The 26,548-nt window shown below is 42.2% G+C and overlaps 1 protein-coding gene across 1 annotated transcript in view; it reads right to left on the bottom strand.

Moving 5' to 3' along the window:
- Nucleotides 1-733: 733 nt before the first annotated feature.
- Nucleotides 734-26,548, bottom strand: part of LOC307243597 (electrogenic sodium bicarbonate cotransporter 1-like) — a 32,207-nt gene continuing 6,392 nt past the window's right edge. Inside the window, exons 3-25 of the mRNA XM_080018456.1 lie at nucleotides 26,273-26,443; nucleotides 23,360-23,492; nucleotides 21,752-21,912; nucleotides 21,474-21,653; nucleotides 20,033-20,109; nucleotides 19,687-19,844; nucleotides 19,399-19,486; nucleotides 17,347-17,501; nucleotides 16,645-16,761; nucleotides 16,383-16,557; nucleotides 14,754-14,887; nucleotides 13,520-13,791; nucleotides 12,494-12,756; nucleotides 11,895-12,008; nucleotides 7,423-7,584; nucleotides 5,224-5,402; nucleotides 4,954-5,026; nucleotides 3,914-3,982; nucleotides 3,404-3,577; nucleotides 2,597-2,761; nucleotides 2,273-2,366; nucleotides 1,872-1,945; nucleotides 734-784 (exon numbers count right to left, since the gene is read on the bottom strand). Of these exons, the coding sequence (XP_079874582.1) occupies nucleotides 1,902-1,945; nucleotides 2,273-2,366; nucleotides 2,597-2,761; nucleotides 3,404-3,577; nucleotides 3,914-3,982; nucleotides 4,954-5,026; nucleotides 5,224-5,402; nucleotides 7,423-7,584; nucleotides 11,895-12,008; nucleotides 12,494-12,756; nucleotides 13,520-13,791; nucleotides 14,754-14,887; nucleotides 16,383-16,557; nucleotides 16,645-16,761; nucleotides 17,347-17,501; nucleotides 19,399-19,486; nucleotides 19,687-19,844; nucleotides 20,033-20,109; nucleotides 21,474-21,653; nucleotides 21,752-21,912; nucleotides 23,360-23,492; nucleotides 26,273-26,443 (3,158 nt within the window). The 3' untranslated portion in view covers nucleotides 734-784; nucleotides 1,872-1,901. The remainder of the gene's footprint in view (nucleotides 785-1,871; nucleotides 1,946-2,272; nucleotides 2,367-2,596; nucleotides 2,762-3,403; nucleotides 3,578-3,913; nucleotides 3,983-4,953; nucleotides 5,027-5,223; nucleotides 5,403-7,422; nucleotides 7,585-11,894; nucleotides 12,009-12,493; nucleotides 12,757-13,519; nucleotides 13,792-14,753; nucleotides 14,888-16,382; nucleotides 16,558-16,644; nucleotides 16,762-17,346; nucleotides 17,502-19,398; nucleotides 19,487-19,686; nucleotides 19,845-20,032; nucleotides 20,110-21,473; nucleotides 21,654-21,751; nucleotides 21,913-23,359; nucleotides 23,493-26,272; nucleotides 26,444-26,548) is intronic.

Genomic DNA, 26,548 nt, shown 5'->3' with positions numbered 1-26,548 from the left:
AGTTAAAATTTTGTTTGCGAGACCTTCTCTCCTCCTTCCACAAAAGGGTTTAATTCAGAATAAAATTAAAAAAAAGTTTTACCATTTTACATTTCAGATCTTCACCTGCAAGTCAAATAAAAATAAACTGCTGTACAACCTTACTACAACCAAGGCTGACTGTGTGTGTTTAATGTGAGGTGTATGCTGGGAAAAATCAACAAGGAAAACAACACTTAAAGAGTGTAAATGGAAAATAAAACAAAACAAGATTATTCTTTGGTCTGAACGTTAACATGTCACATTATAAACATTCTGCTTCACATTTGTCCTAAATTAAATGTAATGCTTAAGGAGATGCTTATTAAATTTGGACTAAGCAAATAAATAAGCTGTTGATGTCCGGTTAAAGACTGCATAGGAACGATCGAGCCCTTTTGTTTGCTGCGCGTAGAGGAAGTCACCCTGACAATCCTTGTTACAAAATATAAAGTTCAGTACCACCACATGTTTCACATTTTAAATCCTCACATCGGAAGAAGATTGGAGAGAATGCTTTTTCTTTTTTCTTAAAAGACCACTTTGGAGCAGCACTGTGGCAGATGCTGTGTTCTGAGTTTGTGGTGTTTTGTGTCTGTAGTGTGTTATTGTCATTGCAGAATCTATGGATTGTGTTTCTTTGGTATTCGTATTTACAAGGAGATTTCAGAGCCCGGCCCTCGGTTCTTCCAGAAGAAGCCGTTCTCCTCAGGTTCCGGGTCGACTCGGAGGCGCTGCAGCATTTTGGTACGGATCCCTCTCCAGACTGAAAGAATAAATTAAGAATGGAAGAAGGGGAGCAGTAGAATGGACACCTTCACAGAACGCTGGGAGCCAGGTCACTCACAGAGCAGGGAAACAGAGACTACGATACGCGATGTGAAGCTACGCTCGTAGTGCAGCTGGTTCTAGAGCGGTAGGGGTAAGAAATAAATATCTAAATCTGGCCGAGCCTACGGTTCATTCTGGCACTACAAAATGAAATTCAAGGACTTTCAAGTACTTTTTTCCCCCCATTTTCAAAGACTTCACGCAAAACAAATATAATAAATATGGATAATCATTTTAAATGTGATCTGCATGAATTCACACACACACACACACACACACACACACACACACACACACACACACACACACACACACACACACACACACACACACACACACACACACACACACACACACACACACACACACACACACACACACACCAATTTGAATAACAAAACCAGGGGGAATATCACAGGTTTTCCATGACCTTCTTACCACCACACCAAGTTAATTTTATCAATGCTTTTATTTACGCTTGACTGAATGAACATCATCAACCTCATCGCATTACAGCATTTACTTTCATGTTCATTTCCATTTTCCTCATTGGTCAGCTCTTCCACCTTTGTTTTGTTTATATTTTTTAAATAACAAAAACTATAACTGGAAGAGTTGAATATGAGGCTTGAATCGCTTGTTATAAAAGCCTGGAATATTATATAATTGTGTGTAAAACCGCTTTTCCACCGCATGGTACTGGCTCAACTCGACTTTTTCGGTTTTCCATCGGGCAAAGTTGTTGATAGTACCTGGTACTATTTTTGTTATCACCTCTGACAAGTTTACAAGCGAGCTGAGGCGATATAAGCCAAATATAATATAAGCCTGCTTCGATTAAAAGCCTGGTACCTTCTGCAGTTGAGGTCAATAAAAGCCCCAGTCACTATTTGAGGAAATACAGTGTCTGCAGTGGAAAACGAAGTACCTGGCACCACAAGCGAGTAGAGCCGAGCCCGTATCATGTAATGGAAACACACCATAATATGTTATGCAAATACAATGCAGTTATTAACACTTACCCTGCCAGTGCTGGAGTTCTGAAGTAGTTCTCAGCATGCTGAATGCGGGTTAAGGAAAGTCTGGGATTGATCTCCTGCAGAAGATACAAGTATAAATATTAGACTTATTGGGCACCATGACTTGGAGCCATTATGAGAGGAACGTTGCAAGGGCATGCACGCCAAAGCTGGAATTTCCCTAATTTGAGGTTTGTTTCATAACAAAAAGGCATAAGCCGGAAATATTGCTTTGCAGCAAGAATTAGAGCAGGTTAGAAAAAATTAGGTTGAAATTTTTTTCATGCAAAAGTGTTGAAAAGTTGTTAGTTTTATTAGTTTCCCCCCCACACCCAAAGATATGTTGTGATATTATACTAGAGTATCGAAAGCAATTGGAAACAGAATCCATGTTCAGTACTCACTATCAAAAGATTTAGTCCCCAACACGGGCTTCTGCTCCATCATATCCATAGAGATTTTTATACTGGGAATATTTTCATGGTACGGGTATTCCGACTGTGGGAGGAGGCAGAAACCCATCAACATATTTTTGTAGATGTAAAGAAAACAAGTCCACCTCAGCTGACAAAAGCAGGGTGAACACAGAGAGATATCCATGTTTCTATCCTCGTGTTGAGTTTTCTTCTCTCTAAAAAGACATTTGCTTGGAATGGTCAGAAGATAGATGGCACTTGGTTTTGACATGATTAATGGTGTGATGCAGGGCAGAAAAATGATGGACTTACAAATTCAATTTCGCTGTCGATGCTTCCCTTCTTCTTGCTCCTCTTTTTTTTCTCGTCCTCCTTCTTCTTTTTGTCCTTCTCGGGGATCACATCATCCAGGTAGCTGAGGTCATGCTGTGAGAACAGGTAGTCCATTGCCTTGCGCACGGCAACCAGGGCCAGAATCTGGAAAATATATATACATACATATCTTATTTTTTAATTTTTATACATGATTTTTTAAAGATGTAGAAAAATATATATGTAGATAGAGGTATAGATGTAGACAGAGATATGAACATAGAGATAGACGTAGAGAGATAAACACACCCAGATAGAGATAAAGATAAATAGAACCCTATATAGATGTTGATAGCGATAGAAGTATCGATAGACATATAGAGCTAGATAGATGGATAAAGATAGAGCTATAGGGATATAGATATACAGTAGAGATAAAGATAGATATACTGTAGAGATAGACATACAGTATATAGATAGACATATAGTGTAAGCCCCTTTTTACACAGCCTGTTCAAGGCAGGAATGATGTGCCTTTATTTTGCCTCGCTGTTCTATGTAAAAGGTGCACAGATGGAATGGGGGGACATTGTTGATATGCCTCTGAGCCGGCAGCAGAGGAAGTCAGAGGCGAACACACACTGTTCCGCTGCAGTCACACATTCGCCTCTTTGATGGAGAACTTCCCACATGGAGAAACAATCCAAAAAAAACTTGTAAAGTCCTGAATGATGTGTGTGTGTGTGTGTGTGTGTGTGTGTGTGTGTGTGTGTGTGTGTGTGTGTGTGTGTGTGTGTGTGTGTGTACCATGATGGGGAAGATGATGGCGGCCACGGTGGACTTGAGGATCCAGAGCAACGCCAGACAGACCACCTGGATGAATGTAAAGAGGTGGATGCGTCTCTGGGGGACATGGCGCAGGTAGATCAGGTCTGGTTGATGCTTGGCAGGCATGAGGAGCAACTGGAGGCGGTCCATGAACTAAGAAGCAGACCCATTAGAATAATTTATTAAATTATGACATTCAGCACACACTTTTGTCCAAAGCGACTTACAATCAATAAGTACATTTTGTGACAGTATCAAACCAACTGTGTGTCATATTCACAGCTGAACCTTCTCTAAGAATAAGCAGCACTAGTAGATGTAGACTTTAGAGCTTGAAATTCTAATTTAATATGAGCATTTCAATTTATGTTTAAATAAATTAATTTAAACTTTCCAGATTAATACATTGACCGATAGATAATCAATTATGCGTAATGTTCATAGCTGTAATTGCCTACATAAACTGATTAATAGGGAATGTGAACCCACCTGGACACCATTGAGCGACGCAACACCCATGTAGAGGAACACACCGTACAGCACTGGCATGGGGATGAACTACGAGAGAATGTCCAACCCCCCAAAAAAAAACAAAAAAAACAAAAAAAAAATCACAATATTGGGATGAAAACATGTGTGTGTGTACTTCTCCAATTAATTCAATACAATCCTGAAATTCTGATTAAAATTATCTTTGAAGTAGTCCAAAGAGAAAAAGTTCTCTGGTAAACTTCTATTTGACAAGTAATTAAATTCAATAGGTTTATTTGTCACATACATACACAGACAATCAATTCTATTATATAATTATAGAACCCAGAATCGAGATTGAAGCGCCGCCCCTTGCGGCCACCTTTTTTTATTATTCTATTCACTAACTACATGACGTTTTAGGAATCAGTTAGTTGCTAGGTAGGAATTAGGTTAGCTATTATGTTCGGTTTAGTAACTATTGTGCATAATCTCCGGGTGCGTTGTAAAGACATTTCACTGCATATATGTATGAAAGTATGTATATGTATGTGACAAATAAACCTCTTGAATTTAACCTTTGAAAGCTTTCTAACTATAGAGTCATTTAGGGCAGAAAACATCAAACAGTGTACTATTATCATAAACACTCAGCTTAAAATACTTTTCCATTTCTGTTCCGAATGGAGAGTGTAATTTCATGACCATCACCACAAACTAAGAGTAAAATGCATCAAAGTACTAGAACTGAATTTCAGCCTGGGAAAGTTCTACTTCTCTATCCAGCCACACGGGGGCATACCAATTCCTAAAGTGTGATGTCAGGAAGTTCACATTTTTTGAGGGAGGTCATGGAAACTTGAGCAGTCAACGAGATGCAACTTGATCTTAAGCCTCAAAGAAAATGTTAATTTCACATCCAATCAGCTCAACTATAGCACCCTAATTGGATGGATAAAAAAAAATAGAAATTATTCTCAATTAAGGTGAGGGGAAAATGCAAGTCAGACAGTAATCCGAATTTTCCACAGAAAAATTAGGAGGTGATTTTATAGTACCTTGAGGATAGGAGCCATAAAGACAGAGAGTCCAGTTAAGATGAACACAGCCACACCGGTGACCCTTTGTTCCCTGGTGGGTGGGGGAGAAAAAAAAAAAAACAATCAGCACTTAAAAACTTTATTATAATGTCACATACTGTGCGCGCGCGTGTGTGTGTGTGTGTGTGTGTGTGTGTGTGTGTGTGTGTGTGTGTGTAGATCAGCATAAAGAAAACTATTCATCCAGTTGTTGCAGATATCCAATGTCCCGCAGCCGGAGAAGCTTACCTGACACCAAGGAACTTGGGCTGCTCCCCTGGGGCGGAGGTCTGGGTCTCCATTTTCAGAGAGTCGATGTGGGCGATGGAGATGACGGTGGCAGCCACATACCAGGGCAGACCCATGAAAGAACACACGATCATCAGGACGGCCACCCAGAAAAGATCCAAGTGGTAGCCCGCCCCTTTCTGTCAGGAGAGAAGGGATTTGAGGAGTAGTTGGTATCATTTACTAGGGTGATCTTGTATAAATAGCGCGCACGCGCACACACACACACACACACACACACACACACACACACACACACACACACACGTCTATTAATGTAATTGCTACTCTCTCCCTCAGTAGAGCTGCTTATATAAATTTGAGCTTTTATCCAATCAGATTTTCCGCCTGTGCCGTCTCCAGGTGAAAGCATGTTTTACCCTGAGGCATTCAAAATTTCAAGTGACTCCTCTCTGCTATTGAAGCAAATGCAGACAATGTTATTGATTGTCATATTCATTAAACAAATCAGATTTCAAGTTTGCCACGCTGGGCGTATTCTTTGACGCACGGAGCCTTCCAACTGGCCTAGATGCCTATGTCAGCATTTTTCGTGTGGCATGATTGGAGGGGCTGGAAAAGTTCAGTTGGTGGCAGTAATGCACCTCTAAGCTGGTTTGCCAACTGCAAATAAACACTAAAGAAGAAGAAAAAGTAGGAGCACGTAACAGCGTTATTTAAGTTTAATTTAAATTTTTATTTTTGTGACATTTAGGTCTTTAGATGAAGTGCTTTGAGTTTTTTTACTTTGCCAGTAAATCCATTTCTTCTCCTTTGGCCATTCTGCGTTCAAACAACAGGGCTAAGCCTTCCCAGCAATGGAGAAGACACTTTTAAAGAAAAGCTGGAAAACATGAGCAAGGGTGGGTCAACCCTGCAGCCAACAGCCCTGCCGCAGCCAGGGAAAGGGCACTTCAATCGAGCAACTATAAACACTTGGGCTTACAGTTTCAAAGGAACACTGCAAATCGTATTGTTGGGAATGCCTGTTGTAGATATTACTAATTACTTTCATTTGAAAGTAATAAGTTACTTTACAATATTACTTTGTGTATGTTCACAAGTTACTTATCAAACTACTTTTAAGTTACTCACCAAAATAAGCGCAGAAGTCTGACTAGGCATTAATAATAACTGTCAATGTCAACTGTCAATTTTTTCCCCTCATAAAATCAGAATCATTTAATTTATTTTATAAATGATTTAAATTCACTCCTTAAATCTCTGTTGAACAAACAAGTTTAGAGATAAGTCATATGTTTAGAGATTTGATTTCAATTCTTATCTTGCCACTATTGAAAATTTTAAAACAAAATTCTCATTTATGTTGTTCATCTTTCATGCACACATTCCATTTTAGTTGTGCATTATGCGCCATTTTGTATTTAATATGATCTGTGAAATAAAATAAAATACAAATAAAACGTAAGAAAAAAAAAATTTAATTGCGTGGAAGTGATGTCAGGGACTGGAATAACACGCTAACGGGCTACTGGGGTAGCGGCTACAAGGAGCTTTAAAATGGTTAAACTTAAACTGTTTCTCAGTCTTTTGATGAACGAAAAACCCTATAGAGAGCAACAATAAGAACAAATGACGGTGAACAATAACTGATGGACATTTATATAAGTTATATAAATGGGGGACAGATGCGATACCCCTGTTACAGAAGTGCAGGATTCATTATTTAGTCAGTCAAGTATTGACACCAAAGCATCCAGTTTTTACTAAATTAAGTCAGAAGAAATCAGAGAAGGACGGGTTGTTTGGAACAGAACAGTCCCTTAACTCAGTTGTGTTTAAAAATGTAGTTTCATATATGTAGGAAACAAACAAAAATAAGTTCGATCTTAAATAAAAAGACCGGGATGGGAGTCGGCAAAAAAAACCCCCAAAAAAAACACTACAATTCTCTAAGTTGGGTTTAGTTGAGTTTTTCATTTGACATACAAATAAGAAACTAAGGAAACGAATGAAATCTAAATCTTTCTCTTAGAGAATATATTATACTATATATTGCTATATTATAATCACAACATTTGCATATGGAGCGGCACGCTTCCTGCCTGATATGCACACATTCATAGACATATACTGTATACATACAGTATGCACACATACATAACATCATAATGACATGTGCCATTTAAAGGGTCTTACCTTGAGTTTGTGTTCCTTTCTGTTGACAATGACCGCAGTGATCTGCTGGTCCATAAAGATCAGAATGGTAACGAGCAGAGCAGGGAGCGCTGCCGCAATGTACACCCACCAGGGGTTTCCCCCAAACGGAGCAACGAACCAGCCTCTCAGAGAACTTGTGGGCTAGAAAAAATAAAATAAAAAATGCCAAGGATATAAGATCATTCTTTTTTAATGCTTACACAAAGAACGGTGAGCCCACTGTACCATTGGTATGTATTATGGTTTTGGGGCCACGGTAACGGTATCTTTATATTTAAGATTTTTTTTTTTTAATATTCTAAAATTTAAAAAAGGTGTAAAGAACGTTTTTATCATAGGCTGCCACAAATAACTAGTGTAATGCTGTGTGACTGTGGGGGGAGATGGGGGTTCAATTTCATTGGTGGGATATTATAATTTGCATAAGTTCATTTGATTAGAGGGGAGGTATCCAGGAAGGAAGGAAAGAAGCAAGCACACACTGTCCTTTTCGGCCAGGGCACCTCCCGGCGAGGGAGGAGCATAGGATATCTCTTACATAGAAGGGGAAATGGCAACTTAACACAAAATTGTAAAACCTGACCAAAAAAAGAACAGCTCAACACCAAGTGAGACTCCATTCCCTTCATTCCTACAAAAGAACCGTATTGTTCATAAACGACATGTTGCGAGTAGAGCTGATTGCAATCTTTACAAACACATTTCTATGTAGTTTTATCTTGTTTTTCCTATTGAAAAGGCTGTGTAGCTGCACACAGTTGGGAAAAAAAAGAATAAATAGACCTCTCACGCAAAAGTAGAGAAACGCTGCATGGCTCCATGGAGACGTGGCCAGTGGCGTGGCAACAGTGGATTGAATAGGAATCAGCACTTACGCCACAGGTACACTGCGGCAATGCGTCTAGTGCACTTCTCCCGTGATATCGTAATACCGCGGTTCACATGTGCTTATTGAACCGCAGGGGGTGTACCGAATGGTTTGGATGGATACATACATACGTCACAACATTAAAACCACCACTAATAATGTGTAGCTCCCCCTCGTACCGCCAAAACAGCTCTGACCCGTTGAGTCATGGAGCCACAAGACCTCTGAAGGTGTCCTGTGGTATGTGGCACCAAGATGTGAGCAGCAGATCCTTTAAGTCCTGTAAGTTGTGAGGTGGGGGCCCCCATGGATCGGGCTTTTGTTCCAGCACATCCGACAGATGCTCAATCAGACTAACTCTGACCATCCACGATATTGAAGAAACATGATTCAGACCAGACCACCTTCTTCCATTGCTCCATGGTCCAGTTCTGACACTCATGTGCCCATTGGAGGTGGTTTCGGTGGTGGACAGGGTCAGCATGGGCACTCTGACCCGTCTGCAGCTACACAGTAAGCTGTGATGCACTGTGTGTTCTGACACTTTTCTATCATAGCCAACATGAACTTTTTCAGCAATTTGTGCTCCAGTAGCTCTTCTGTGGGACGGGACCAGATGGGCTGGACTTCGCTGCCCACGCTCATCAATGAGCCCATGGGCGTCAATGGACCACTTTTGGTAGGTACTAACCACTGCACACTGGGAATACCCCACAAAATGTGCCATTTTGGAGATGCTTTGACCTGGCCATCACAATTTGGCCCTTGTCAAAGTCGCTCAGAGCCTTACACTTGCCCATTTTTCCTACTTCCAAAACATCAACTTCAAGAATTGACTGATTACTTGCGGCCTAATATATCCCACCCCTTGACAGGTGCCATTGGAACGAGATGAGGAATGTTATTCACTTCACCGGTCAGTGGTCCCCCCCTTCCAGAACCACTACCTATCCCCATCTTTGGAGAACTATCTTTTACATTAAGCAGACGCTTTTATCCAAAGCGACTTACAATTGTTCAAACACCGATGGACGCAGCCATCAGGAGCAATGAGGGGTTAAGTGTCTTGCTCAAGGACACTACAGCATGCTAGCAGGAGGAGCCTGGGATCAAACCAGCAACCTTTAGATCACTAGACCACCAGCTCTACCGCCTGAGCTACCATCCCCATCTTACTATGTTTTGGGCTATAAACAATCAAGCACTACTCCAAGAGAGGAACAACCACCATTAGTGAGACAAATAAATGTAGAACCAAACAACATGTACATGGAAAAACAAACAGAAAAATCAGACGACATGTATCGAAAAAATGGAGTTAATTAAGTCCAGGAAAACTGGAAAAGCAATTTGGCACTTGGCCTCTACCGCCCGCGTCATACTAATGGCAGTAAATGAGGGAGAAAAGGAGAGGGATGTAACCAGGAGGATGTCAGGGGTGTGTTCAAAGCAAGTGCTGGTGGTGTGTGTGTGCGCCTGTGATGAGACCGCCTGTATGTATGCATGCATGCATGCATGTCCACCGGTGAGTGTACAAGACTTGTCCGAATTGGTTAAGGTGTATGAGGTCGGTATTCTATATCGTAGCTTCTTTAGCAGCGGAAAAGGCCCCAAAGCCACTCCTGACGCCCGTGGCCGTACAGACATCACACGGCAACAGGAAAGCCCCGAGCACCATGCTCTGCAGTCACAGAAGACCCCCCAGCCCCAGAGAAGCCGGAAGTCGGCGGAGCAACACCCATGCCCAGCCCCGAGGAGCATAACCCAGTACCGTAGCATGTGAGGAGACCCTGCACCCCTGAGGCGCACACATACAACCCACCCCCATGTGCAGGCACAAGACGCAGGTGCAGAACCTGGTCTGCGACGCCAGGCATGGACCGCAGGTCCGGAGCCAGGTCCTGCGTCGAAAGACTGACACCCCGCCCACGCCACCACAACCGGCCAGATACCCAATCCAGCTGCAAGCCCCGAGCGCCCATCCACGTAGCAGAGTGTGCTCAGCACGGGGCACTTGGATGTCAGCCCCCCCACCTATGCCTGCAGGCCGCAGATGTGTGGGCCCACCGAGCACAAGCCACCAGGACTTGAACCCAGCCGGCAGGGGGCCCAGCCGGCCGCCCCCCGACCAGCCGCACCTCCACACCAACCCACCAGCGCCCCGTCACCCCAGAAAACTCCAGTGCTTGATGTATGCTGTTGGCAAATGCAGTTAAAATCATGGGGTGTGGGGGTATGAGTCCTCCAAGCAAGTTGAACCTGAATCACTCGCGCCCCTCCTGCCCTGCAGACCCTGGTCAGGTGGAGCGTTGTTAGCAGTAAGATTTATGTGTGTTCTAAGCAAATATGAGTGGTATTAAAACTTTAGGACAGACAAGAAGCACGTCAGAGCAGAGGAGTGTCATGAGCAGTGTCAGAGGAGGACATGTCTTCTCCTTAAAAGGAGAAGACATGCCACGCCACCTATGGACCTCGCTGAACCGCCTGCGTACTGGCGTCGGGCGCTTCAAGTCCTCTCTAAAGAAGTGGGGCCTATCCGACAGTGCGTCATGCGAGTGTGGCGAACCTGAACAGACTGCCGAGCACATAATCACCAGCTGCCCCCTATACAGCCCACCCTCAGAAGCTGGCCTTTTTGACCTAGGACTGGAGACGAGGGCGTGGCTATATGACACTGAGTTGGCCATCTGATGATATACGAAAGAAGAAGAAGTCAGAGCAGGAGCGTGATGGGCAAGATTGCAGCTGCCCCCCACATCCCTACCCACATAACTCGCACCTGACCCGTCACGCAAACCCTAGGCCTATTGTGTGGTGTATGTACTGAGTATGTGTTTTGGCACTGGGAGAAATAGGCGAAGCACAACCAGATCAATGCAGGGGTGCAGCAGGCTGGGTAGCGGCCAAACGGATGGACTGCTGCCCCCCCAGACCAGATCATGCCCCAGCACGCTCACCCCCTGTACCCGGTTGCACCCAAACCACAGTGACCACCTGTCAGAGGTTTTAATGTTGTGGCTGATCGATGTGTGAGAGAGAGTGAGTGACATTAGACAATGTCCATTTCTCTTAGACATCCATAATTCCTCAGAAAGGATAACCTTCTTCCATTTTTACCCCTTCAATTATTATTTTATTACATTTTAATAAGGTTCTGAGTTTATCCGACAAGTGCTGTTACATCACGAGATCAAAAGATTCTCTGAATGTGGCCAAACAAAGCTGCGTCTATGCTGCCTATAAGACATTCACTGTTCTTGAAGTCACATATAACCAAGCTGTTATTTAAGGAACGTAGCCTCCCAGTCACCCTGTTATTCCCATCTCTATCAAAAGATCCTTTTTTGTTTCAGCAATACCGAAGAATGACTGTCTCAGTTTCAGGTAGGCTGGCAGTCCTTGGTCTAACCACAGAGCAGGCATTAAGGAGGTTTTGGAATGAGAACCACAGAGGCTCCGTGTTCTAGCTGATGATCAATTATGTTCAGGTTATCACAAGTTCCACCTCTTATTATCAATACTTTGAGACAATTCTCAGTGTTATTAAAAAGCCGTCTGAAACGCAGCTGAAGGTCTGGTCTACCTTGAATTCACTCGGCACAATGAGCTTTGGAGTCTCCACTCCCACCAGGGCGTCGACGCCGCAGAAGACCAGTATGGACAGGATGATCGCAAAGTCACTGATAAGCTTCCTCACCTAGCAGGTAGGGAAAGAAAAAAAAAAAAAAAAAAAATCAGTTTTCAGTAATGTATTTGTAAAGGTAGAAGAAATAACTTTTTTTTTAAGCCGTGGAGAACACAACTCCACGCAATTGTATTGGTCATAGCAAAGATAATCTGATTTTTTCTCTTTCCTGCTATAGGACATCGGAAAAAGCTTTTAATTGATAAAACTAAAGTTTCAAGTTCCATAAAAAAGGAGTTTTAGCGTTTCTTGTATCCATTAATTACACCTAGGGGTATAAGCAGTTATGTTGTCTTATGAAATGATATTGGCCTTATTTTTACAAATTGACAATTTTTTCCAAATAAATGAATGTTTGGGCTTTTTGCTTACATGACTAGTTCATTTGTTGTTACAGCTACCTAGCATGTACCACCTATCAACACTCAAAGGTCAAAATACAACATGACAACATTGTTGGTATTGGAGTTCGGACATCTGGAGGAATAGGTACTCACCGTAGTAGGGAAGAAGCGGCTGGTCTTGAATTTCTTCAGGCACATGGAGGAGGTGTAGGTCCCAAAGAACAGGATGAAGGACATGAGGGTGATGTCGGGCACGAAGCCGCACACCTGGCCCACCAGCTCCCCCCCGTACATCAGACATTCCTCCTTGTTCAGCGATTCCCACGTGGTGTTGATGGGCTGCGGGCAATTTAAAATGTCATTCAAGTCACACAGGTAAGTTTGTTGCTGTTGTTGTTTGTTGCTTCGCCATGTTCCTACAAATCATTACAACACAATTTAGGTCTTTTGAGAAAAAGGGACGCTACGCACCAGGCCAGTGCCGTTCATCCAGTCCACGGTGTCACTGTAGAGATCAGTGGAATTGCCTGTAAGATGGTGTAGACTTTAGTATTTGTTGAACGACTATCATTCAAGATGATTCTGTCCTCCCTAGCAGAATTTTAAAACATTGGTAATTATAATGATTTAGTAGCTTGACATGACAGGATACAAATGAGACACTAATGCATAAATTATCTCTGAAGAATTTGTGCACATGTTAGTTTGAGGTCATTTTTAGGCTTCTTTTTGGTGTTCATTTTTGGGTTAATTGACAATTTTGAATGGTTACATTTTTATTGACATTTTTTCTTTTTTAGTTCAATTTTTACAGTTATTGCACAATACCAATTATTTTTTATTCCATTCCATTCTTATTGCCTATCGTTTTTGACATAACCTGCTGGAACACCGCAAACTCCATCAGTAAAGATTATTTTTATGATTTTTTTTTTTAACTACTGATAACAATAATTAATGCAGATCATTGAGTATTGTATTTTTTTTTATATCTGAATAATTTATATCCAGATAAGATTTTAAGAAGATTATATATTGCAATGGGTCCTGATAATTCAAGTCGATGTGGGGAGTTGAGTTGTTGGTTGGGTGGGGAGTCGGTTATTTAACCACAAACTGTTCAAGTCAGAAAGCAAACTAGTGAGTAAAGCATGATGGTGGGAAGCAAGAGGCGGATACCTTTGGCGGGGGGCATGCAGTTGCAGTCATACTGCGTGACCAGGTTGGGGTCAAAGTTGGAGTTTATGGGGTTGTAGTGGGCCAGCTTCAGCATTTTCTTGAAGGCGTCGTAGATGAAGATGAAGCTGATGAGTGCAGAGAAGCCTTCCTCTGTGAAGCGTGTGAAGTACTGCACCAGGAAGCTGGCATCTGTGGCGACCAGCACCAGGCAGTAGATGGCTGACCACAGGCCGATCCATAGCCGGAATTCCAGGTAGTCGAAGTTGTTGTCCCTGGGGGAAGAAAAAGGGTTCATGAAGAGGAGGTAAGACTTGGTGTGCCAATCATTTCATACAGCTATGAAATTGCAAACGCTCAAACTCTTTCCTGACCTAGATTCTGGAAGGTTCAGGATATCCTGAGGGAGCCATCGGTCAATAATAGAAGGTAATGTTTATCTTAACTACACCAATATTCTAGGAGGAAATAGTCATGTTTATTTTGGAGCTGGGTAAAAATGTTTTTTGGAGAGGCCTGGATCTAAAACGCAGCCTTCAGAGTGGAGCGTTGCCGTCTACCCTGCACATGGAAACACTGGGCTGGACATGGAAGCCTTCACGGTCTTCATTCACAAAGTGAAATTAAATAAGAATAAATTATTCATAATGGAAAATAAGCAGCGTGGCATTGCAGTCAGAAGCTGCTTGGTGCTAGAAGATTGGGTCTGATATGACACAGGATAGTGTGCAGAGAGTTCGAAAGAAATCAGTCAACATGATCAGAAGACATGATCCCAAATCTGAGTTTTGAATACAGTTCAAATCAATTGTATCATCACCATATACAATGACAAAATTGAAAATGAAGGTAGGCTTCCTTCTCGACCGTAATAATAGTGTTTTCCAAACTGGGTGCCGAACCCATTCGGAAAGCAGTGTCACTCTAGACAGGAAGTTGTTGTAAACAAACAGGAAGTGACAAAAGCGGTGGCTTGGACCACTGGCAAACACAGACATCTCAAAACAGAAAACACGCAGTTATAGAATTAAGATACGAATGTAAAATCCATGAGACCAATCTGCAGATGGATTGCACTTATGTACACCTTTTAGGTCCATAGCAAAACACCATTTTACCATTTCAGAATAGTGTAACACAAATGGAAATTGGAAATTAGGAATAGAGGGTCATTAGAGATAAAGTAATAACGACCAACAAAACCAACATTGATATCAGATTAAATTTGACGTCTCACTTGCTGAAATTGAAAAGGAGCCTTTCGAAGACCAGCACAGGTCCTGTGCTGCTGAGGATGGTCAGGGGTTGTCCGGCCAGCAAACAAAACACGGCGCCTGTCAGTGCTGTTCCCAGGAAGCTCTCCAACACGCCCTGGAACAAAACACACAAAAATAATTTTAATACACAGCTGAGGGTGCTTCTCCTATTAATAGCAAAAAGGTAAAACCCGTTCAGTTAAGATCACTAGGTAAGGGAAAGGGGGTGAGAGGGTTAAATAGGTGTTAGGGCCCAGATTACGATCATAGATACTATTGTACTTTCTCACTTGAAAATCTCATTTCAGACGATAAAATCTGCTTATTCGGCAGTGTGAAGGTGCCAGTCTGGCCTATCAGGACGAGCCTGTTTACAACCTGCTGTTGTAAGTGGTTTATATAGAGCGTGGTTTTGTGTGGTTATCATAAAGATGACAAATGGGAGTGATGCTGTACACCTTTGGTGAGCCAAGGTGAGGCGTGCTGGAAAAGGTCAAAGGTGAGTGCAGGGATTCCCTTCTCCCCGAGAGAAGTGCATGAGGGCTGGGGGAGGGGCGGGTTGCCCTGCCACTGCAACAAGGCTACAATGGCTGGGTAATCTGGATCTGTGGTTATTTAGAGCGGTGGTAAATCCCCAGGGATGGACGCATGTGCTTGTGCTGGGAGGCAGAGGCCAGCAGTGGAAATAACCAATCCCTTTATAACAACACCACATTATAGTTTTAATTATGCCCTCATTGATGACTAGAAGCAACATTGTACACAATTTTAATGCATAGTTCAGTAGTTATGCAGAAGGGAGATTTATTGCAATTGCCATTGCTCAGGAAGGTTAAATTATACGGTGGCCATGTTGCCGTCATTAGATTGATTGAATTCGGAGTGTGTCCAATTTAGGCAACACAGTTAATGCAAAGTTCTACATAGCCAGAACAAATTAACTATGGTAAGTGCTGCAAGACACTTTTACTAGTAATGGTGCAATACTGTAACATTTACTTACTGTAGACACTGTCGCTTGCCATATCTGGCTCACTAGTCATTAATGAGTAGTGCTACTTCACGTTAACTTTGTTTAGATAGATGTGTACATACAGTATGTGTTATTTCTTATCTAAATTCAATTTGTATCCCTTTCTCAACTACATGGTTCTTTGCTGCTGTGCTGGCATCGGGAAGTGTTATCTCATATCTAACCTTCATTGATAAAGCCATAGCATGATTTACATGGAAAACACTAAATATCGTTCTATTGAGATTCGTCATGCTGCATTAAGGCCCCATGCCTCCTCAGTGACACGTTCCGTAAAACTGACCAAACAGCCTGATGGCTGTGCTATCAGGCGTCATGTCTTATGGTTACAGCAGAAAGGCTACATGAAATTAAATGAGAGGAAAAGAGAGAGCGAGAAGGCCATGCAGACAGGTTCAGCGTTGGAGAGCCTCTTGGCAGTTACACCAGCCATCGGGTAACAGAGCGTCGCAAAGACGTGCTGTTTTGTCTTTGGTGAGCTGTGAAATCCAACACCACCGCAGTGCTTATCTTTGCACATTACAAAACTTTTCACACTGAGATGGCTCCTTCACAGAGGGACGCTTCCCCCACTGACCTGCATGCTCTCGGTGGCATCGCCGAGCAGGCCGCCGAATGTGATGGCGTTGGTGACTGTGCCGAGGTAGATGAACAGGATGGTGGAAAGCGACTGGATGTGCAGTGCGTCGTAGAAGTCACTGGCGAAGAACGGCAGCTTTCGCTTGACGTCAAGGACTAAGCCGCCACAAAACCTGGAGACGGACAAACAATTCAGTACACACACTTATTATGCGGCTGGTTATGAGTCTATATAAAGTACACTTTGAAATCACTCCTACCTCCTAGTGAACTGCAGTTCTTCTCCGACCTCGTGGCCTCCTCCGCCCCCCTGGCCCCCGTCATGCGGGGTGTCACCGTTCATCTGAGGAGCCTCCAGGCCAGTGTACATGTTCTTCCTATTGACAGAACAGCAGTCACACAAAAAAAAACAAAAAACCCCGTCAATACCACTAAAATGTAGGTAATAACGTCGAGTACACACACACACACACACACACACACACACACACACACACACACACACTTCTGCACTCTACGTGTGTGTGTAAGTAAAAACGAGAGACAATATATTACTTAGATGTTACATTAAACCAGAGAGAGGTAAGTGGCACAGGTTTGATTGGTATCAACAGACTCTTGCTCAAACACTGTATTATTAAGTCCTCCTCAAATTAACTGCCAACTGTATTGACATGACAATTCATTGCACTGGATTATTTTAAATTTGTAGTCCTCAATGTTAAATAAAACGTATTGTTTTATCTCGTTAAAAACAATTTCTTCTACAGGGTTTGGATGTGTATACTGAATTGTATGCGTTTTAACATATGTCATTTGTTCTCAGGCTGCCTTTGGTCTTCCTCTTAATGAATGGATGGATGAATAATTTCATCCATCCATTCATTAATAATAATGAAATTATTAGCCAGCATTACTTCTGGCTAATAATAATGAGCCAGGTAATTTGGATCAAGGTCTACCTCTTTTCAGAAGAGGGCAGGGACTTGGGGGGCTCTATCCTGATGTCTGGATCCCATTCCCCGGGGGGCAGCACGATGACCTCGTCAAGGAACTCCTCGATGCCGGCAAGTAGGTCCTCCCTGTCCTTGGCCTTGTACGCAATATCATGGAAAACCTGCCGACCATGGAAAAGAAAACGAAAAAAAAAAAACCCGCAAACAAGAGTTACCGCTGAAATGGACTCTGGGCTCACTGGGATGTGTGGATACCTAGCACCGAGCCACTCAATCTTCCATCTGATAAGCTCGCGCTTGAGCCAAACTTTCCCAGGAAAACGAGAGTTTAATTAAAGTTTAACTTGAGGAAATCCTGTAGAAAAAAAAAAAAAAATGCTTTCCATCCTGCAGAGCAGCCTGTAGAGGAGCAGGGTTCAGCCAGGGCCCGTGGGAACTCCACAGAGCAGGTGCCATTTGACAACAAGCCTGGACAACGTTGTGAGGAGGGTTGAGTGGGGGGTCAAGGTGTTTCCTAAAGAGAAGCATGAGATCCAGGGAAAATGGAGGCCCACGGTAGAGAAATGTCAGCGGCGTGAGTGTACAGACTGTGGGAAATGCAGAGGTCCTTGGACTTTATTTCTGTCAACATTGGTCAAAAGGGTGGTTCACAGGATTGGCCGTCTCATTAAAAGAGGTACTTCAGGATTCCTTGCTTCTTAATATCACAACCGGTGGACATCTGCTTGACAGGGCTGAAATCATAGTATTATGAAATTTTGGGTGCGTCTCAGTGTTTGTTCAGTGGCATTCATTCATAAGGAATTACCTGTTACATAAATAAAGCCGCCGCATGTCCCACCAAGACCCATATTGCTGATATATGATGGACTTTAGGTACATTCAAATGTTTTGCATCATTTGAAAGTGAAGACTCAGTGCTTCAAAACAAGGTGTCACTTGTGCAATTCAAGCACATATTTTTAAAGCTATGACTTGCTAATGACAAGGGTGTGGCTAACTGTGTTTCTGAGATAATCACCGTCAAAGTTATATTATGTAGGCTAACCCCAACCCTACCCCAGCTACACCCTGAGAGCCTATTTGGGGCCTCTTTTCATGTTCTTTTCACCAATGGCTGCATTTACAGGTAAACTTAAGAATCTTGTGCATTGCGACTTCATAATCTGCATCACCAACCTCAATGGACTTCATCACGTCATCAACTTCTTCTGTTGTAACAACGGATGTATAGTCAGTCTCCTCCAGTGGTTGTTGAAAAAAATTTTGTTTAATCGTCACATTCAGGTTGAAATCCGCTTTTTGAAATGTTCTCCAAGTCCGGGATAACGCCGGTATCAGATTCAGCATCGCTGTCAGAAAACTGATCACCGTGAAAAATGAAGTCCAGTACGTGCTGCTTACACTGACTTGGATCTATCACATATCACGATATGATTTAGATCTGCCACCCGCTTCTCGTAATCCATAACAACACAGAGATTAAAGTTTTCACAGACAAGTGAAACCGAAGGATCCTTCTCTTGTTTATGGAAGTGACGTCAGCATTACTTTTTATATTGGTATAGGTTGGTTTACACCCCCTTCACAATAATGTCTGTGTGTGTGTGTGTGTGTAAATGTAGTACGATTTAAAGGTTGAAATCTATCCAAACGGTTTCACATTGTGACTTCACGTGGAATATGGAGTAATGATCTTCACCTGGACGGTCGATTTAAAGGAAACGATCGATCAGCGTTGTTTTGTCTCGGTAAGTGAACTGTATTTCCCCAGCTTACAGAAATATTTAACTCCACAGTTTACCATTTTTCTACTATTTATAAATCAAACTTTTGTCCCCCCCCCCCCCCCAACGTATTTTTAAAACAAAGGAACATGAAAAAAAAAAAATCTAATTTTCCTTCTAGAAAGCTTATTTTTTCCCCCCAACTTATTTGGCTGCTCCTTGTGATTTTAGAAATGTGCGACAATGCGGGTTTTGCTGCGGTGGGTGACGTATTCTCTCACAGTTGAGGAGTGCCAAGATTCTAAGTGTTGAAACCACAAAAACATCATACCTCATCTGACATCAGGGTAGCGATGGATCGCCCGATCTCATGATAGGACTTTGCTTTTCCTTTGGGGCCCATCAAAACAAACAGAAATCTAAATAACAAACAAAGAGACATGAATTTAAGAAGATTTGCAATAAACTAAAATATATCCAAGATACACACCTCATAACAGATGCTATTACTCATCGTAGGGAAAAACAAAACATGGAATGGAATTAGTGACATTAATGTAAACTAGTGAGGCCTTTAGGAGGCCATGCTGCTGTTGTGGTTCTAATCAGTGATTTTTACCTTGTTGGCACAGGGACCTCAGTCAAGGCCCCAAGCATGACCGCCTGCTGCAGACGGACAAACGCCACGAATGAACTCTCCAGGAAGTCCACCTCACCGACCAGCACATTGGATGCCTCCGCATCACGAGGCAGTTTTTTCATGAACTTATTTTTCAGCTAGAGAAAGGAACGAGGGGTTAAATTGACAGATGAGTAAAAACAATCATGTTATTAAAATAAAAAGGCACATAGGAGATGTAAAAAAAAAACAAAAAAAAAAAACCAAAAAAAACTACATTTAATTAATAAACCTCACTATGTTTGAATACGTATTTTAACCCCCCCCCCCCCCCCGGGCATATTACCTGATCCTTTTCTGGTTTGTCAGAGAAGTCGCTGGTGCTGTTGGAGGCGAGGGTTCGATGGGTGGTGGTTGGGCTGCCTACATCAGTCAGGAAAGGTATGGTTCAAGAAGTGACACTAGCCTTAAGGTCAAGACAAGCTGCCCAAAAACCAACAACCAAGATTTCAGAAAAAGCGATTAAGAGAATGGCCAAAATCAGCCAGAGATAAATATAGCCTGGCTCAAACACTGAGCCTTTAAAATGCTTTCAAAGTCCAAAGTCTGACCGTCTGCCTTCAAAATCATAACAAACAAAAGCATCCAATAGGTATTTGGTCCTTACAGATCTTATTTTGAAGATAGCAACAGGAATATCAAACTACACTTATGACGATTTTGCAACAATTAACACTTAAAAGTTAAATACTGAAGCTATGAAATGCGCAACTTTTAAATAGTGGAAACATCACTTGAAACCAAAGCCAAGAACTTTTATTTGAGTCCTATTGTCTCCATTCATTGAAATCATGGCAGTTTTCATCTGAAATTGGTTTATTTAAACAGCAGATGACTTTAAATAATTTCACCCTCCCAATTTCTGAGCACTGTAATCATTAATAATATGGTTTAATATGTATAAATAAATGTGTATCATAATTGCAGATTGGGGATTATTTCACACTCACCTTGCAAAAGTAATAATCTCAAGAGCAATCCTAATTTCCAGAACATACTGCATAACGGCACAGTTTCTCAAACTTATTTTTTAATAATACTTTTTCCCCCCTGGTGTTCCACAGTTTGGAAGCACCAATTTTGTGCTTGAGGTCCATTAAAGCAGTAATTATTATTATTAATATTCCTAGTCTATTCTATATAGGAGCAATGAAACCACTCCTCTACTCCCACCACACGCTATGACCTGACTCACAGAGGTATCCCATGCTGGAGCTCCTCAGCACCTGCTCACATGGATCCTGGGGGTCTTGGAGGGTTAAACAAGGCACGGGGTGCTCAAGTGGGTTTCGTGCTACAACGAACCACATGAAAGAAGATAGGGATAGCACATGCCAAGAAAGAAAGAAATATGTGCAGTGAGAAAATAAAAATCAAGAAAGAAAGAAAAAGTAGCAGTAGAAATCTACTCAGAAGTTGTTAGTTTCAAAATCTATTAGAGAATTGGAGACACTGGGAAAGATAGTCAAGAATAATGTTGTATTTTTAAGATCTAGATCAAGAGAAATTTAATATTATAATAAAGCCAGCTTAAAAATATTATTAAAATACCAAAACTTGACTGGACTTTCATATTAGTTTTTATAAGTTTAGAAAGACTGGAGCAGCTGTCTAGTGAATTCAAATCACATTGGAATTGCCTGCAATAATACACACAATACAACATGAAACCTAAAAAGCACCAAAGTAATTCGAGAAAGACAGCACCAAAATGGCCTCCGCATTACCGTTTTCCTGGTTGGAGAACAGCCGACTGGCGCTGGAAACAGTCTTCCCGATATCGGCCAGGGAGCGCAGATTGGACTTCTTGGTCTGATGCCGGTGTTTCCGCAGCAGTGTGTACATCACCTTCTCCTTCAGTTCGGGATTAAGCTGGCCGCTCTCGATTTGGGCGTCTGTGATCAATTCTGTTAGGGGTGGTCAATGGAAGAGACAAAAATGAAAGCCATGACCAAAGGAAAGAAACTAAAAAGGTAGAATCACAGGCGTACGGTAGATTGCTTACCCACAACATTGGGCAGTGTCGAGGCCTCCAGGTCAAGCAGGATGGTTCCCTTTTCGATGCAGGTCTTCAGCTCCATCAGGCTGTGCAGGGACAGCGTGGCCACATGGGGCTTGCTCCAGCGCTCCCCGCCCTTCTCCACCTTCTCCTCAAACTTAATCCACCTGGACGCCCAAGACAGATGGAAAAACTTTAAAAAGTCGCACTGATGGAGGATATGGCCGGGTATTTGACTTGGCCAAACCTTTGGAAATACCAGATCTCCTTTACCAGTTTCAGTGGTAATCTGTGACATTTAGTTTTAAAAATGCCATATTTTGTGTTTTTTCTGTAGTTGGCACTTTATAACAATTCCACTGTATTTAAGTCATGCATGTGCAAAGTAATTTCCCCCTGGGATTATTAAAGTATTTCTGATTCTGATTCTGATGTGCTCCTCTAGAAAACAGTTTCGGGGGCGGGGTCCACCTTTACCGGCAGGATCGGATGTGCACAAAAATGTAAACATGAAAACACACATCATTGTTAAACGACAGGATGAGAACTAGAGAATGATCCGCAGTATTAAAAGCTTTCAAACAGATCAACTAAAAAAAAAAAAAATTTCTGCAGTGGCTCCTGTTTTCCAATGCAGATCTAATGTAATTTAAAACCAAGGAAGTTGCAGAGATTGTGCTGCTGAGTGGATAATCTATCAGAAACTTGTATTTTTGCAAGACAGGACAATTTTGAGACCAATTAAAATCTTCTTTACTGCTACCCTTATGTAGAGGAAGAACATGAACATCTATGTTACCAAGCACTATAGTAAAGGTCTTTGAATTAAAAAGTGCACAAACTAAAAGAGTGAGTGAAATCAGAACCCTCATTTATAGTGGTACGTGACTATAGGTTTCCTGCAAACTCAGCCCCATCAAAATGGTCAAAGACATCATATCCTTTTTTAACAGAAAACAGAGAGAAACATAAAATGTGCACCTGCACCTTCTTCAACCCGCTTCCCCAGCAAGAAAGCTCAAAAAGCAGGATAATGTACAGAAGCTTTCATAAAATTTCTTCTGGAAAATAAGCACCACAAAAAAGGAGACAACCAGGGTTCACTTTTCCTTACCAAACAACTCAGCCGTGTTGTAAATTGGTCACAGTTCACAGGGGAAAAATAGGGGATGGTGGACGGCCAAGAAATGTGTAGTAAATCATGCTAATCTATAGTAAACGTTGAGCGCGCCACCCAAGCCGTGCCATGAGATGGCAAGGCAAGACAAGACAATGCGGGAAGAGTTTTCTTTTAATAATGCCACTAATGTCCCCACTACAAAGGGCCATTCTCCTGGGCTCAGGGATGGGGTTTCCTTTGAGGATAGAGTGTCCTTTGGCCCCGTTCCACAATCCTCTGACCAGCCCCTTCAAGAGGAACGAAGCCTGGCCAAGGAGAAGCCAAAGGTTGTTGGTGTAAGGGGGGGGTGGAGGTGGGTTAGTATACCGCGTCTTTCTCCTCGTACCCATTTGGAGGAGGTGGACTTTAAGTGTTGGGAGATTGGACATTTATAACACTCTTTAGAGACTGTGGTTATAGTACAGAATCCAGCGCTTGATATCCCGGCCGCTGACCTAGCCGTCTCCTTCCACTCCATCTCCTGTCCATCCACGGCCAGCAGCTCGTCCAGCTCGGTGAAGAGCTGCGGAGGAGGCGGCCCATCGTCCTCCTCTCCCAGGATGAACCGGATTCTCTCTGCTGGGGAGACTGGAGAGAGAGTTAGAGAGAAACAGAGTTCGGGATTGACAAACTGGAAACACCACAGTATAGATCCTGACAATCTGAATTAATGACATTGGGGTGACCATATGAAGGAAAAAGAAAATAAATAAATATATAAATAAAATAAACACTAAATATCTTTATTTTTCCTTTGAATGTGCCTATGCCTATGTGTGTTGAATATTCCTTACAAAGTGGCTAAAGAAATAAATGAGCTGCCATTTCCATTTTTCAGCCATCAAGTAGTTTTGTATATTCAATTACATGTATAAAATGCATATGCAATATCAATTGCCACACTTGTTCACCCTAACCATTAACCTATGTTATTGGTATTGCAATTAATTTAGACAGCTATGACGTCAATGTCATAAATTCTAGATAACAGTAAGTGACGCATGCAGAGACACACATTGTGAAAAGTAAATTGTTTTAATGCTGCCAACAACATTTGTGAGGCAATAGGATCACATGTCAGCGAACAGGAACCTCTAAGGCAATTCACGGAACACTGGCAGTATGTTCACTTCCTTAAAAAAAAAAAAAAAAAAGTTTAAATACTAAATATGAGGCCAAACGTGATCGACCAGTCCTTGTGTCAGTTTGGACGCGAGTTGAAAAAGCTGTTTTTAATAACTGTTGGAAATAAATTGAATCTTTTTATCCGCATTCATGTCCACTGCTTTCCATCTACAATTTTTACGACTATACAGTATATTCCAATAAAATCCCTCATATAAATCATAGAAATAAACACTTATTGCACTACAATAAATCTCACCTTCTTAGAGTGAAAGCCATTAAAATTGAAAAGCTAAAACGAATGATTGATGACAGCTCGTGGAAGAAGGGGGGGAAAAAAAAAGAAAAAATAAGCCATTTAGACAACATGCCATTGTTTTCCCCCCAAGCATATACTTGTGAAGCAGGAAACGTGTGCTTCCTTATAATAAGTTATGCCCCCCAGGACCTCGGGAGGGCGTGATGACAATAGCTCACCAAAATGGCCAATGTTTATCTATGCGGCTATCTTTTCCACGTTGCGAGGGGGCGTGATCCAGAACGCAGAGGAGGAAATGGCTCCACTTCAGACTGGCACCACCTTAATCTCACCTCCTGGAAGGCGCGGGGGATTGCGTAACCCAACGAGTTGTCGGCTCAAATCAGACGTTAGGATGGAAATCACTGGACTACTTACATGGCTCTTTCTTCCAGCCGTGATTTTGTAGATAGGCGCCACCTGAACACACTCACACAGTGAGAGGTGATGGGACGTTTTAATCCTGACACAGCACATTGGGGGTTTTATTTAGAAGGGATATTTTTAAAAGCTAGATATAGATGAAGCTGTGCCATCAGCTGTCCCACGGAGTTGAGGTGAATCAAGTGATCAAGGTAATAACACACAGGAAGGACTGTTGTCTCTAAAATGATGGATGACTAGTTAGTCCTTTTTACTTCTCCGGTATTCCAATTTTAGAAGGAGAGAAATCAATGAAGAAAACGCTACAGTCTAATTACTGAACACGTCACTACAACCCATAGATCCTATTGACGCTTACGGTACATTCATTTCAAATGGTTTGGTTCCTGAATCCATCTCTGGATCATTTTCTGTAATAACTTAAGTACATAATCAACTTAAGTACATAATCAATTATACCCTATATACCCATAGCAATAATATATCCTGTGCATAGAATCGCATTTTATATACAAGTCTTTCGGTTTTGCATTTTTCGGCTATTTGTATATGTTAGGGAATTTATTTTACTTTTTATTCAATTTCATTATTATGATAAGATTTTATTTTTTTTTACACAAATTGTCTGTAGAAACGCACCAATTTCAGGTTTATCTCACTTTGCTGGGTCCTTTGAGTGAGATGCGGGATAATTTCACCAAATATGTCTATAAATATGCAAAATCTATATTTTTGAATGGAAAAAAAAAATCGAATTGAACAACCCTCCCAAAATATGACATGTCTATATTTCAATAAATTTCCTATCACATGAATGCCTGTAAATGGACTGCATTCATATAGCGCTTTACAGTACATGCCTCACACACGGTGACCACAGCAGCAGCCATGCAAGGTGCACACCTGTAAAACCAATTCCTCATATAGAGTATGTACTGTAATGAATCAACACATTCTGGTTCTTATGCGTGTATTGTAAGTTAACATTTAGTTTGGTCACATCTCTCACGTCCTCCCAGCAAGACGTCGCAATCCAACTTGTTGAGATGCCATTCGCTGACGCAGCGCGGTCTACACAACACCATTCACCTCTTAAGTCCCACAACTGGTGTTATCAATGAAAACCAAACCTTTGTTGTTATTAAACACACACAGGCCTTTTTAAGTGGACAGCTTCAAGGGGTTTTTGCTAGAATCAACCGGATTAAAAGGAGTAGGCCGGGGGGGTGGGGGGCAGCAGTCAATAGGTGGATGTCTCGGTGGAAGTGTGTGGTTATGCCATAAATGCAGTGAATTGCATTAAGATAAGTGACACCCCGCCCCCCCCCCCCCGGCTAATTCCAACTGGCTAACTCTCTACAATAAACTGGTCTTTCAACCCACTGTCTTGTGTCTCTGTGCCCGAGGGCCCTGAAAATGCCACTTGGGTAGTGTGTGGTGTGAGAAACTGTCACAAATACATTTGTCGATTTATTAAACATATTCCTCAATAATGTAGCCCTAGTTGCATAAACATAACTTTAGTTGCAGCGCTCTCTCTCTCTCTCTCACACACACTCACTGAGGGGTTTCAGGACACTGGGGGCGCCATCATTCTCCCCGTCTGACTTGTCTCCCTCGGTGCTCGGCTCCGCCCGGTCCTTCTTATCCTTGTGGCTGGATTTGCGCCTGTGGCGTCGCCTCCGCTGGTAGCTCTTCGGGACATGCACGCCGATGTACACGGTGTGGTGGCCTGCCAGAGGAAGGAATGTCCAATTACATTCCGTTAGCAAAAACAAAAAAAAAGCTGCGTTAATCCTGCATGCTGGTGATCTGGAGCACCAGGGGGGTGCAACAA

The sequence above is a fragment of the Zeus faber genome (assembly GCF_960531495.2).
Source record: "Zeus faber genome assembly, chromosome: 17".
In the NCBI taxonomy this organism is placed as follows: Eukaryota; Metazoa; Chordata; class Actinopteri; order Zeiformes; family Zeidae; genus Zeus; species Zeus faber.
Note: the sequence above shows the minus strand (reverse complement) of the source record. Positions and strands in the feature narration are given on the sequence as shown.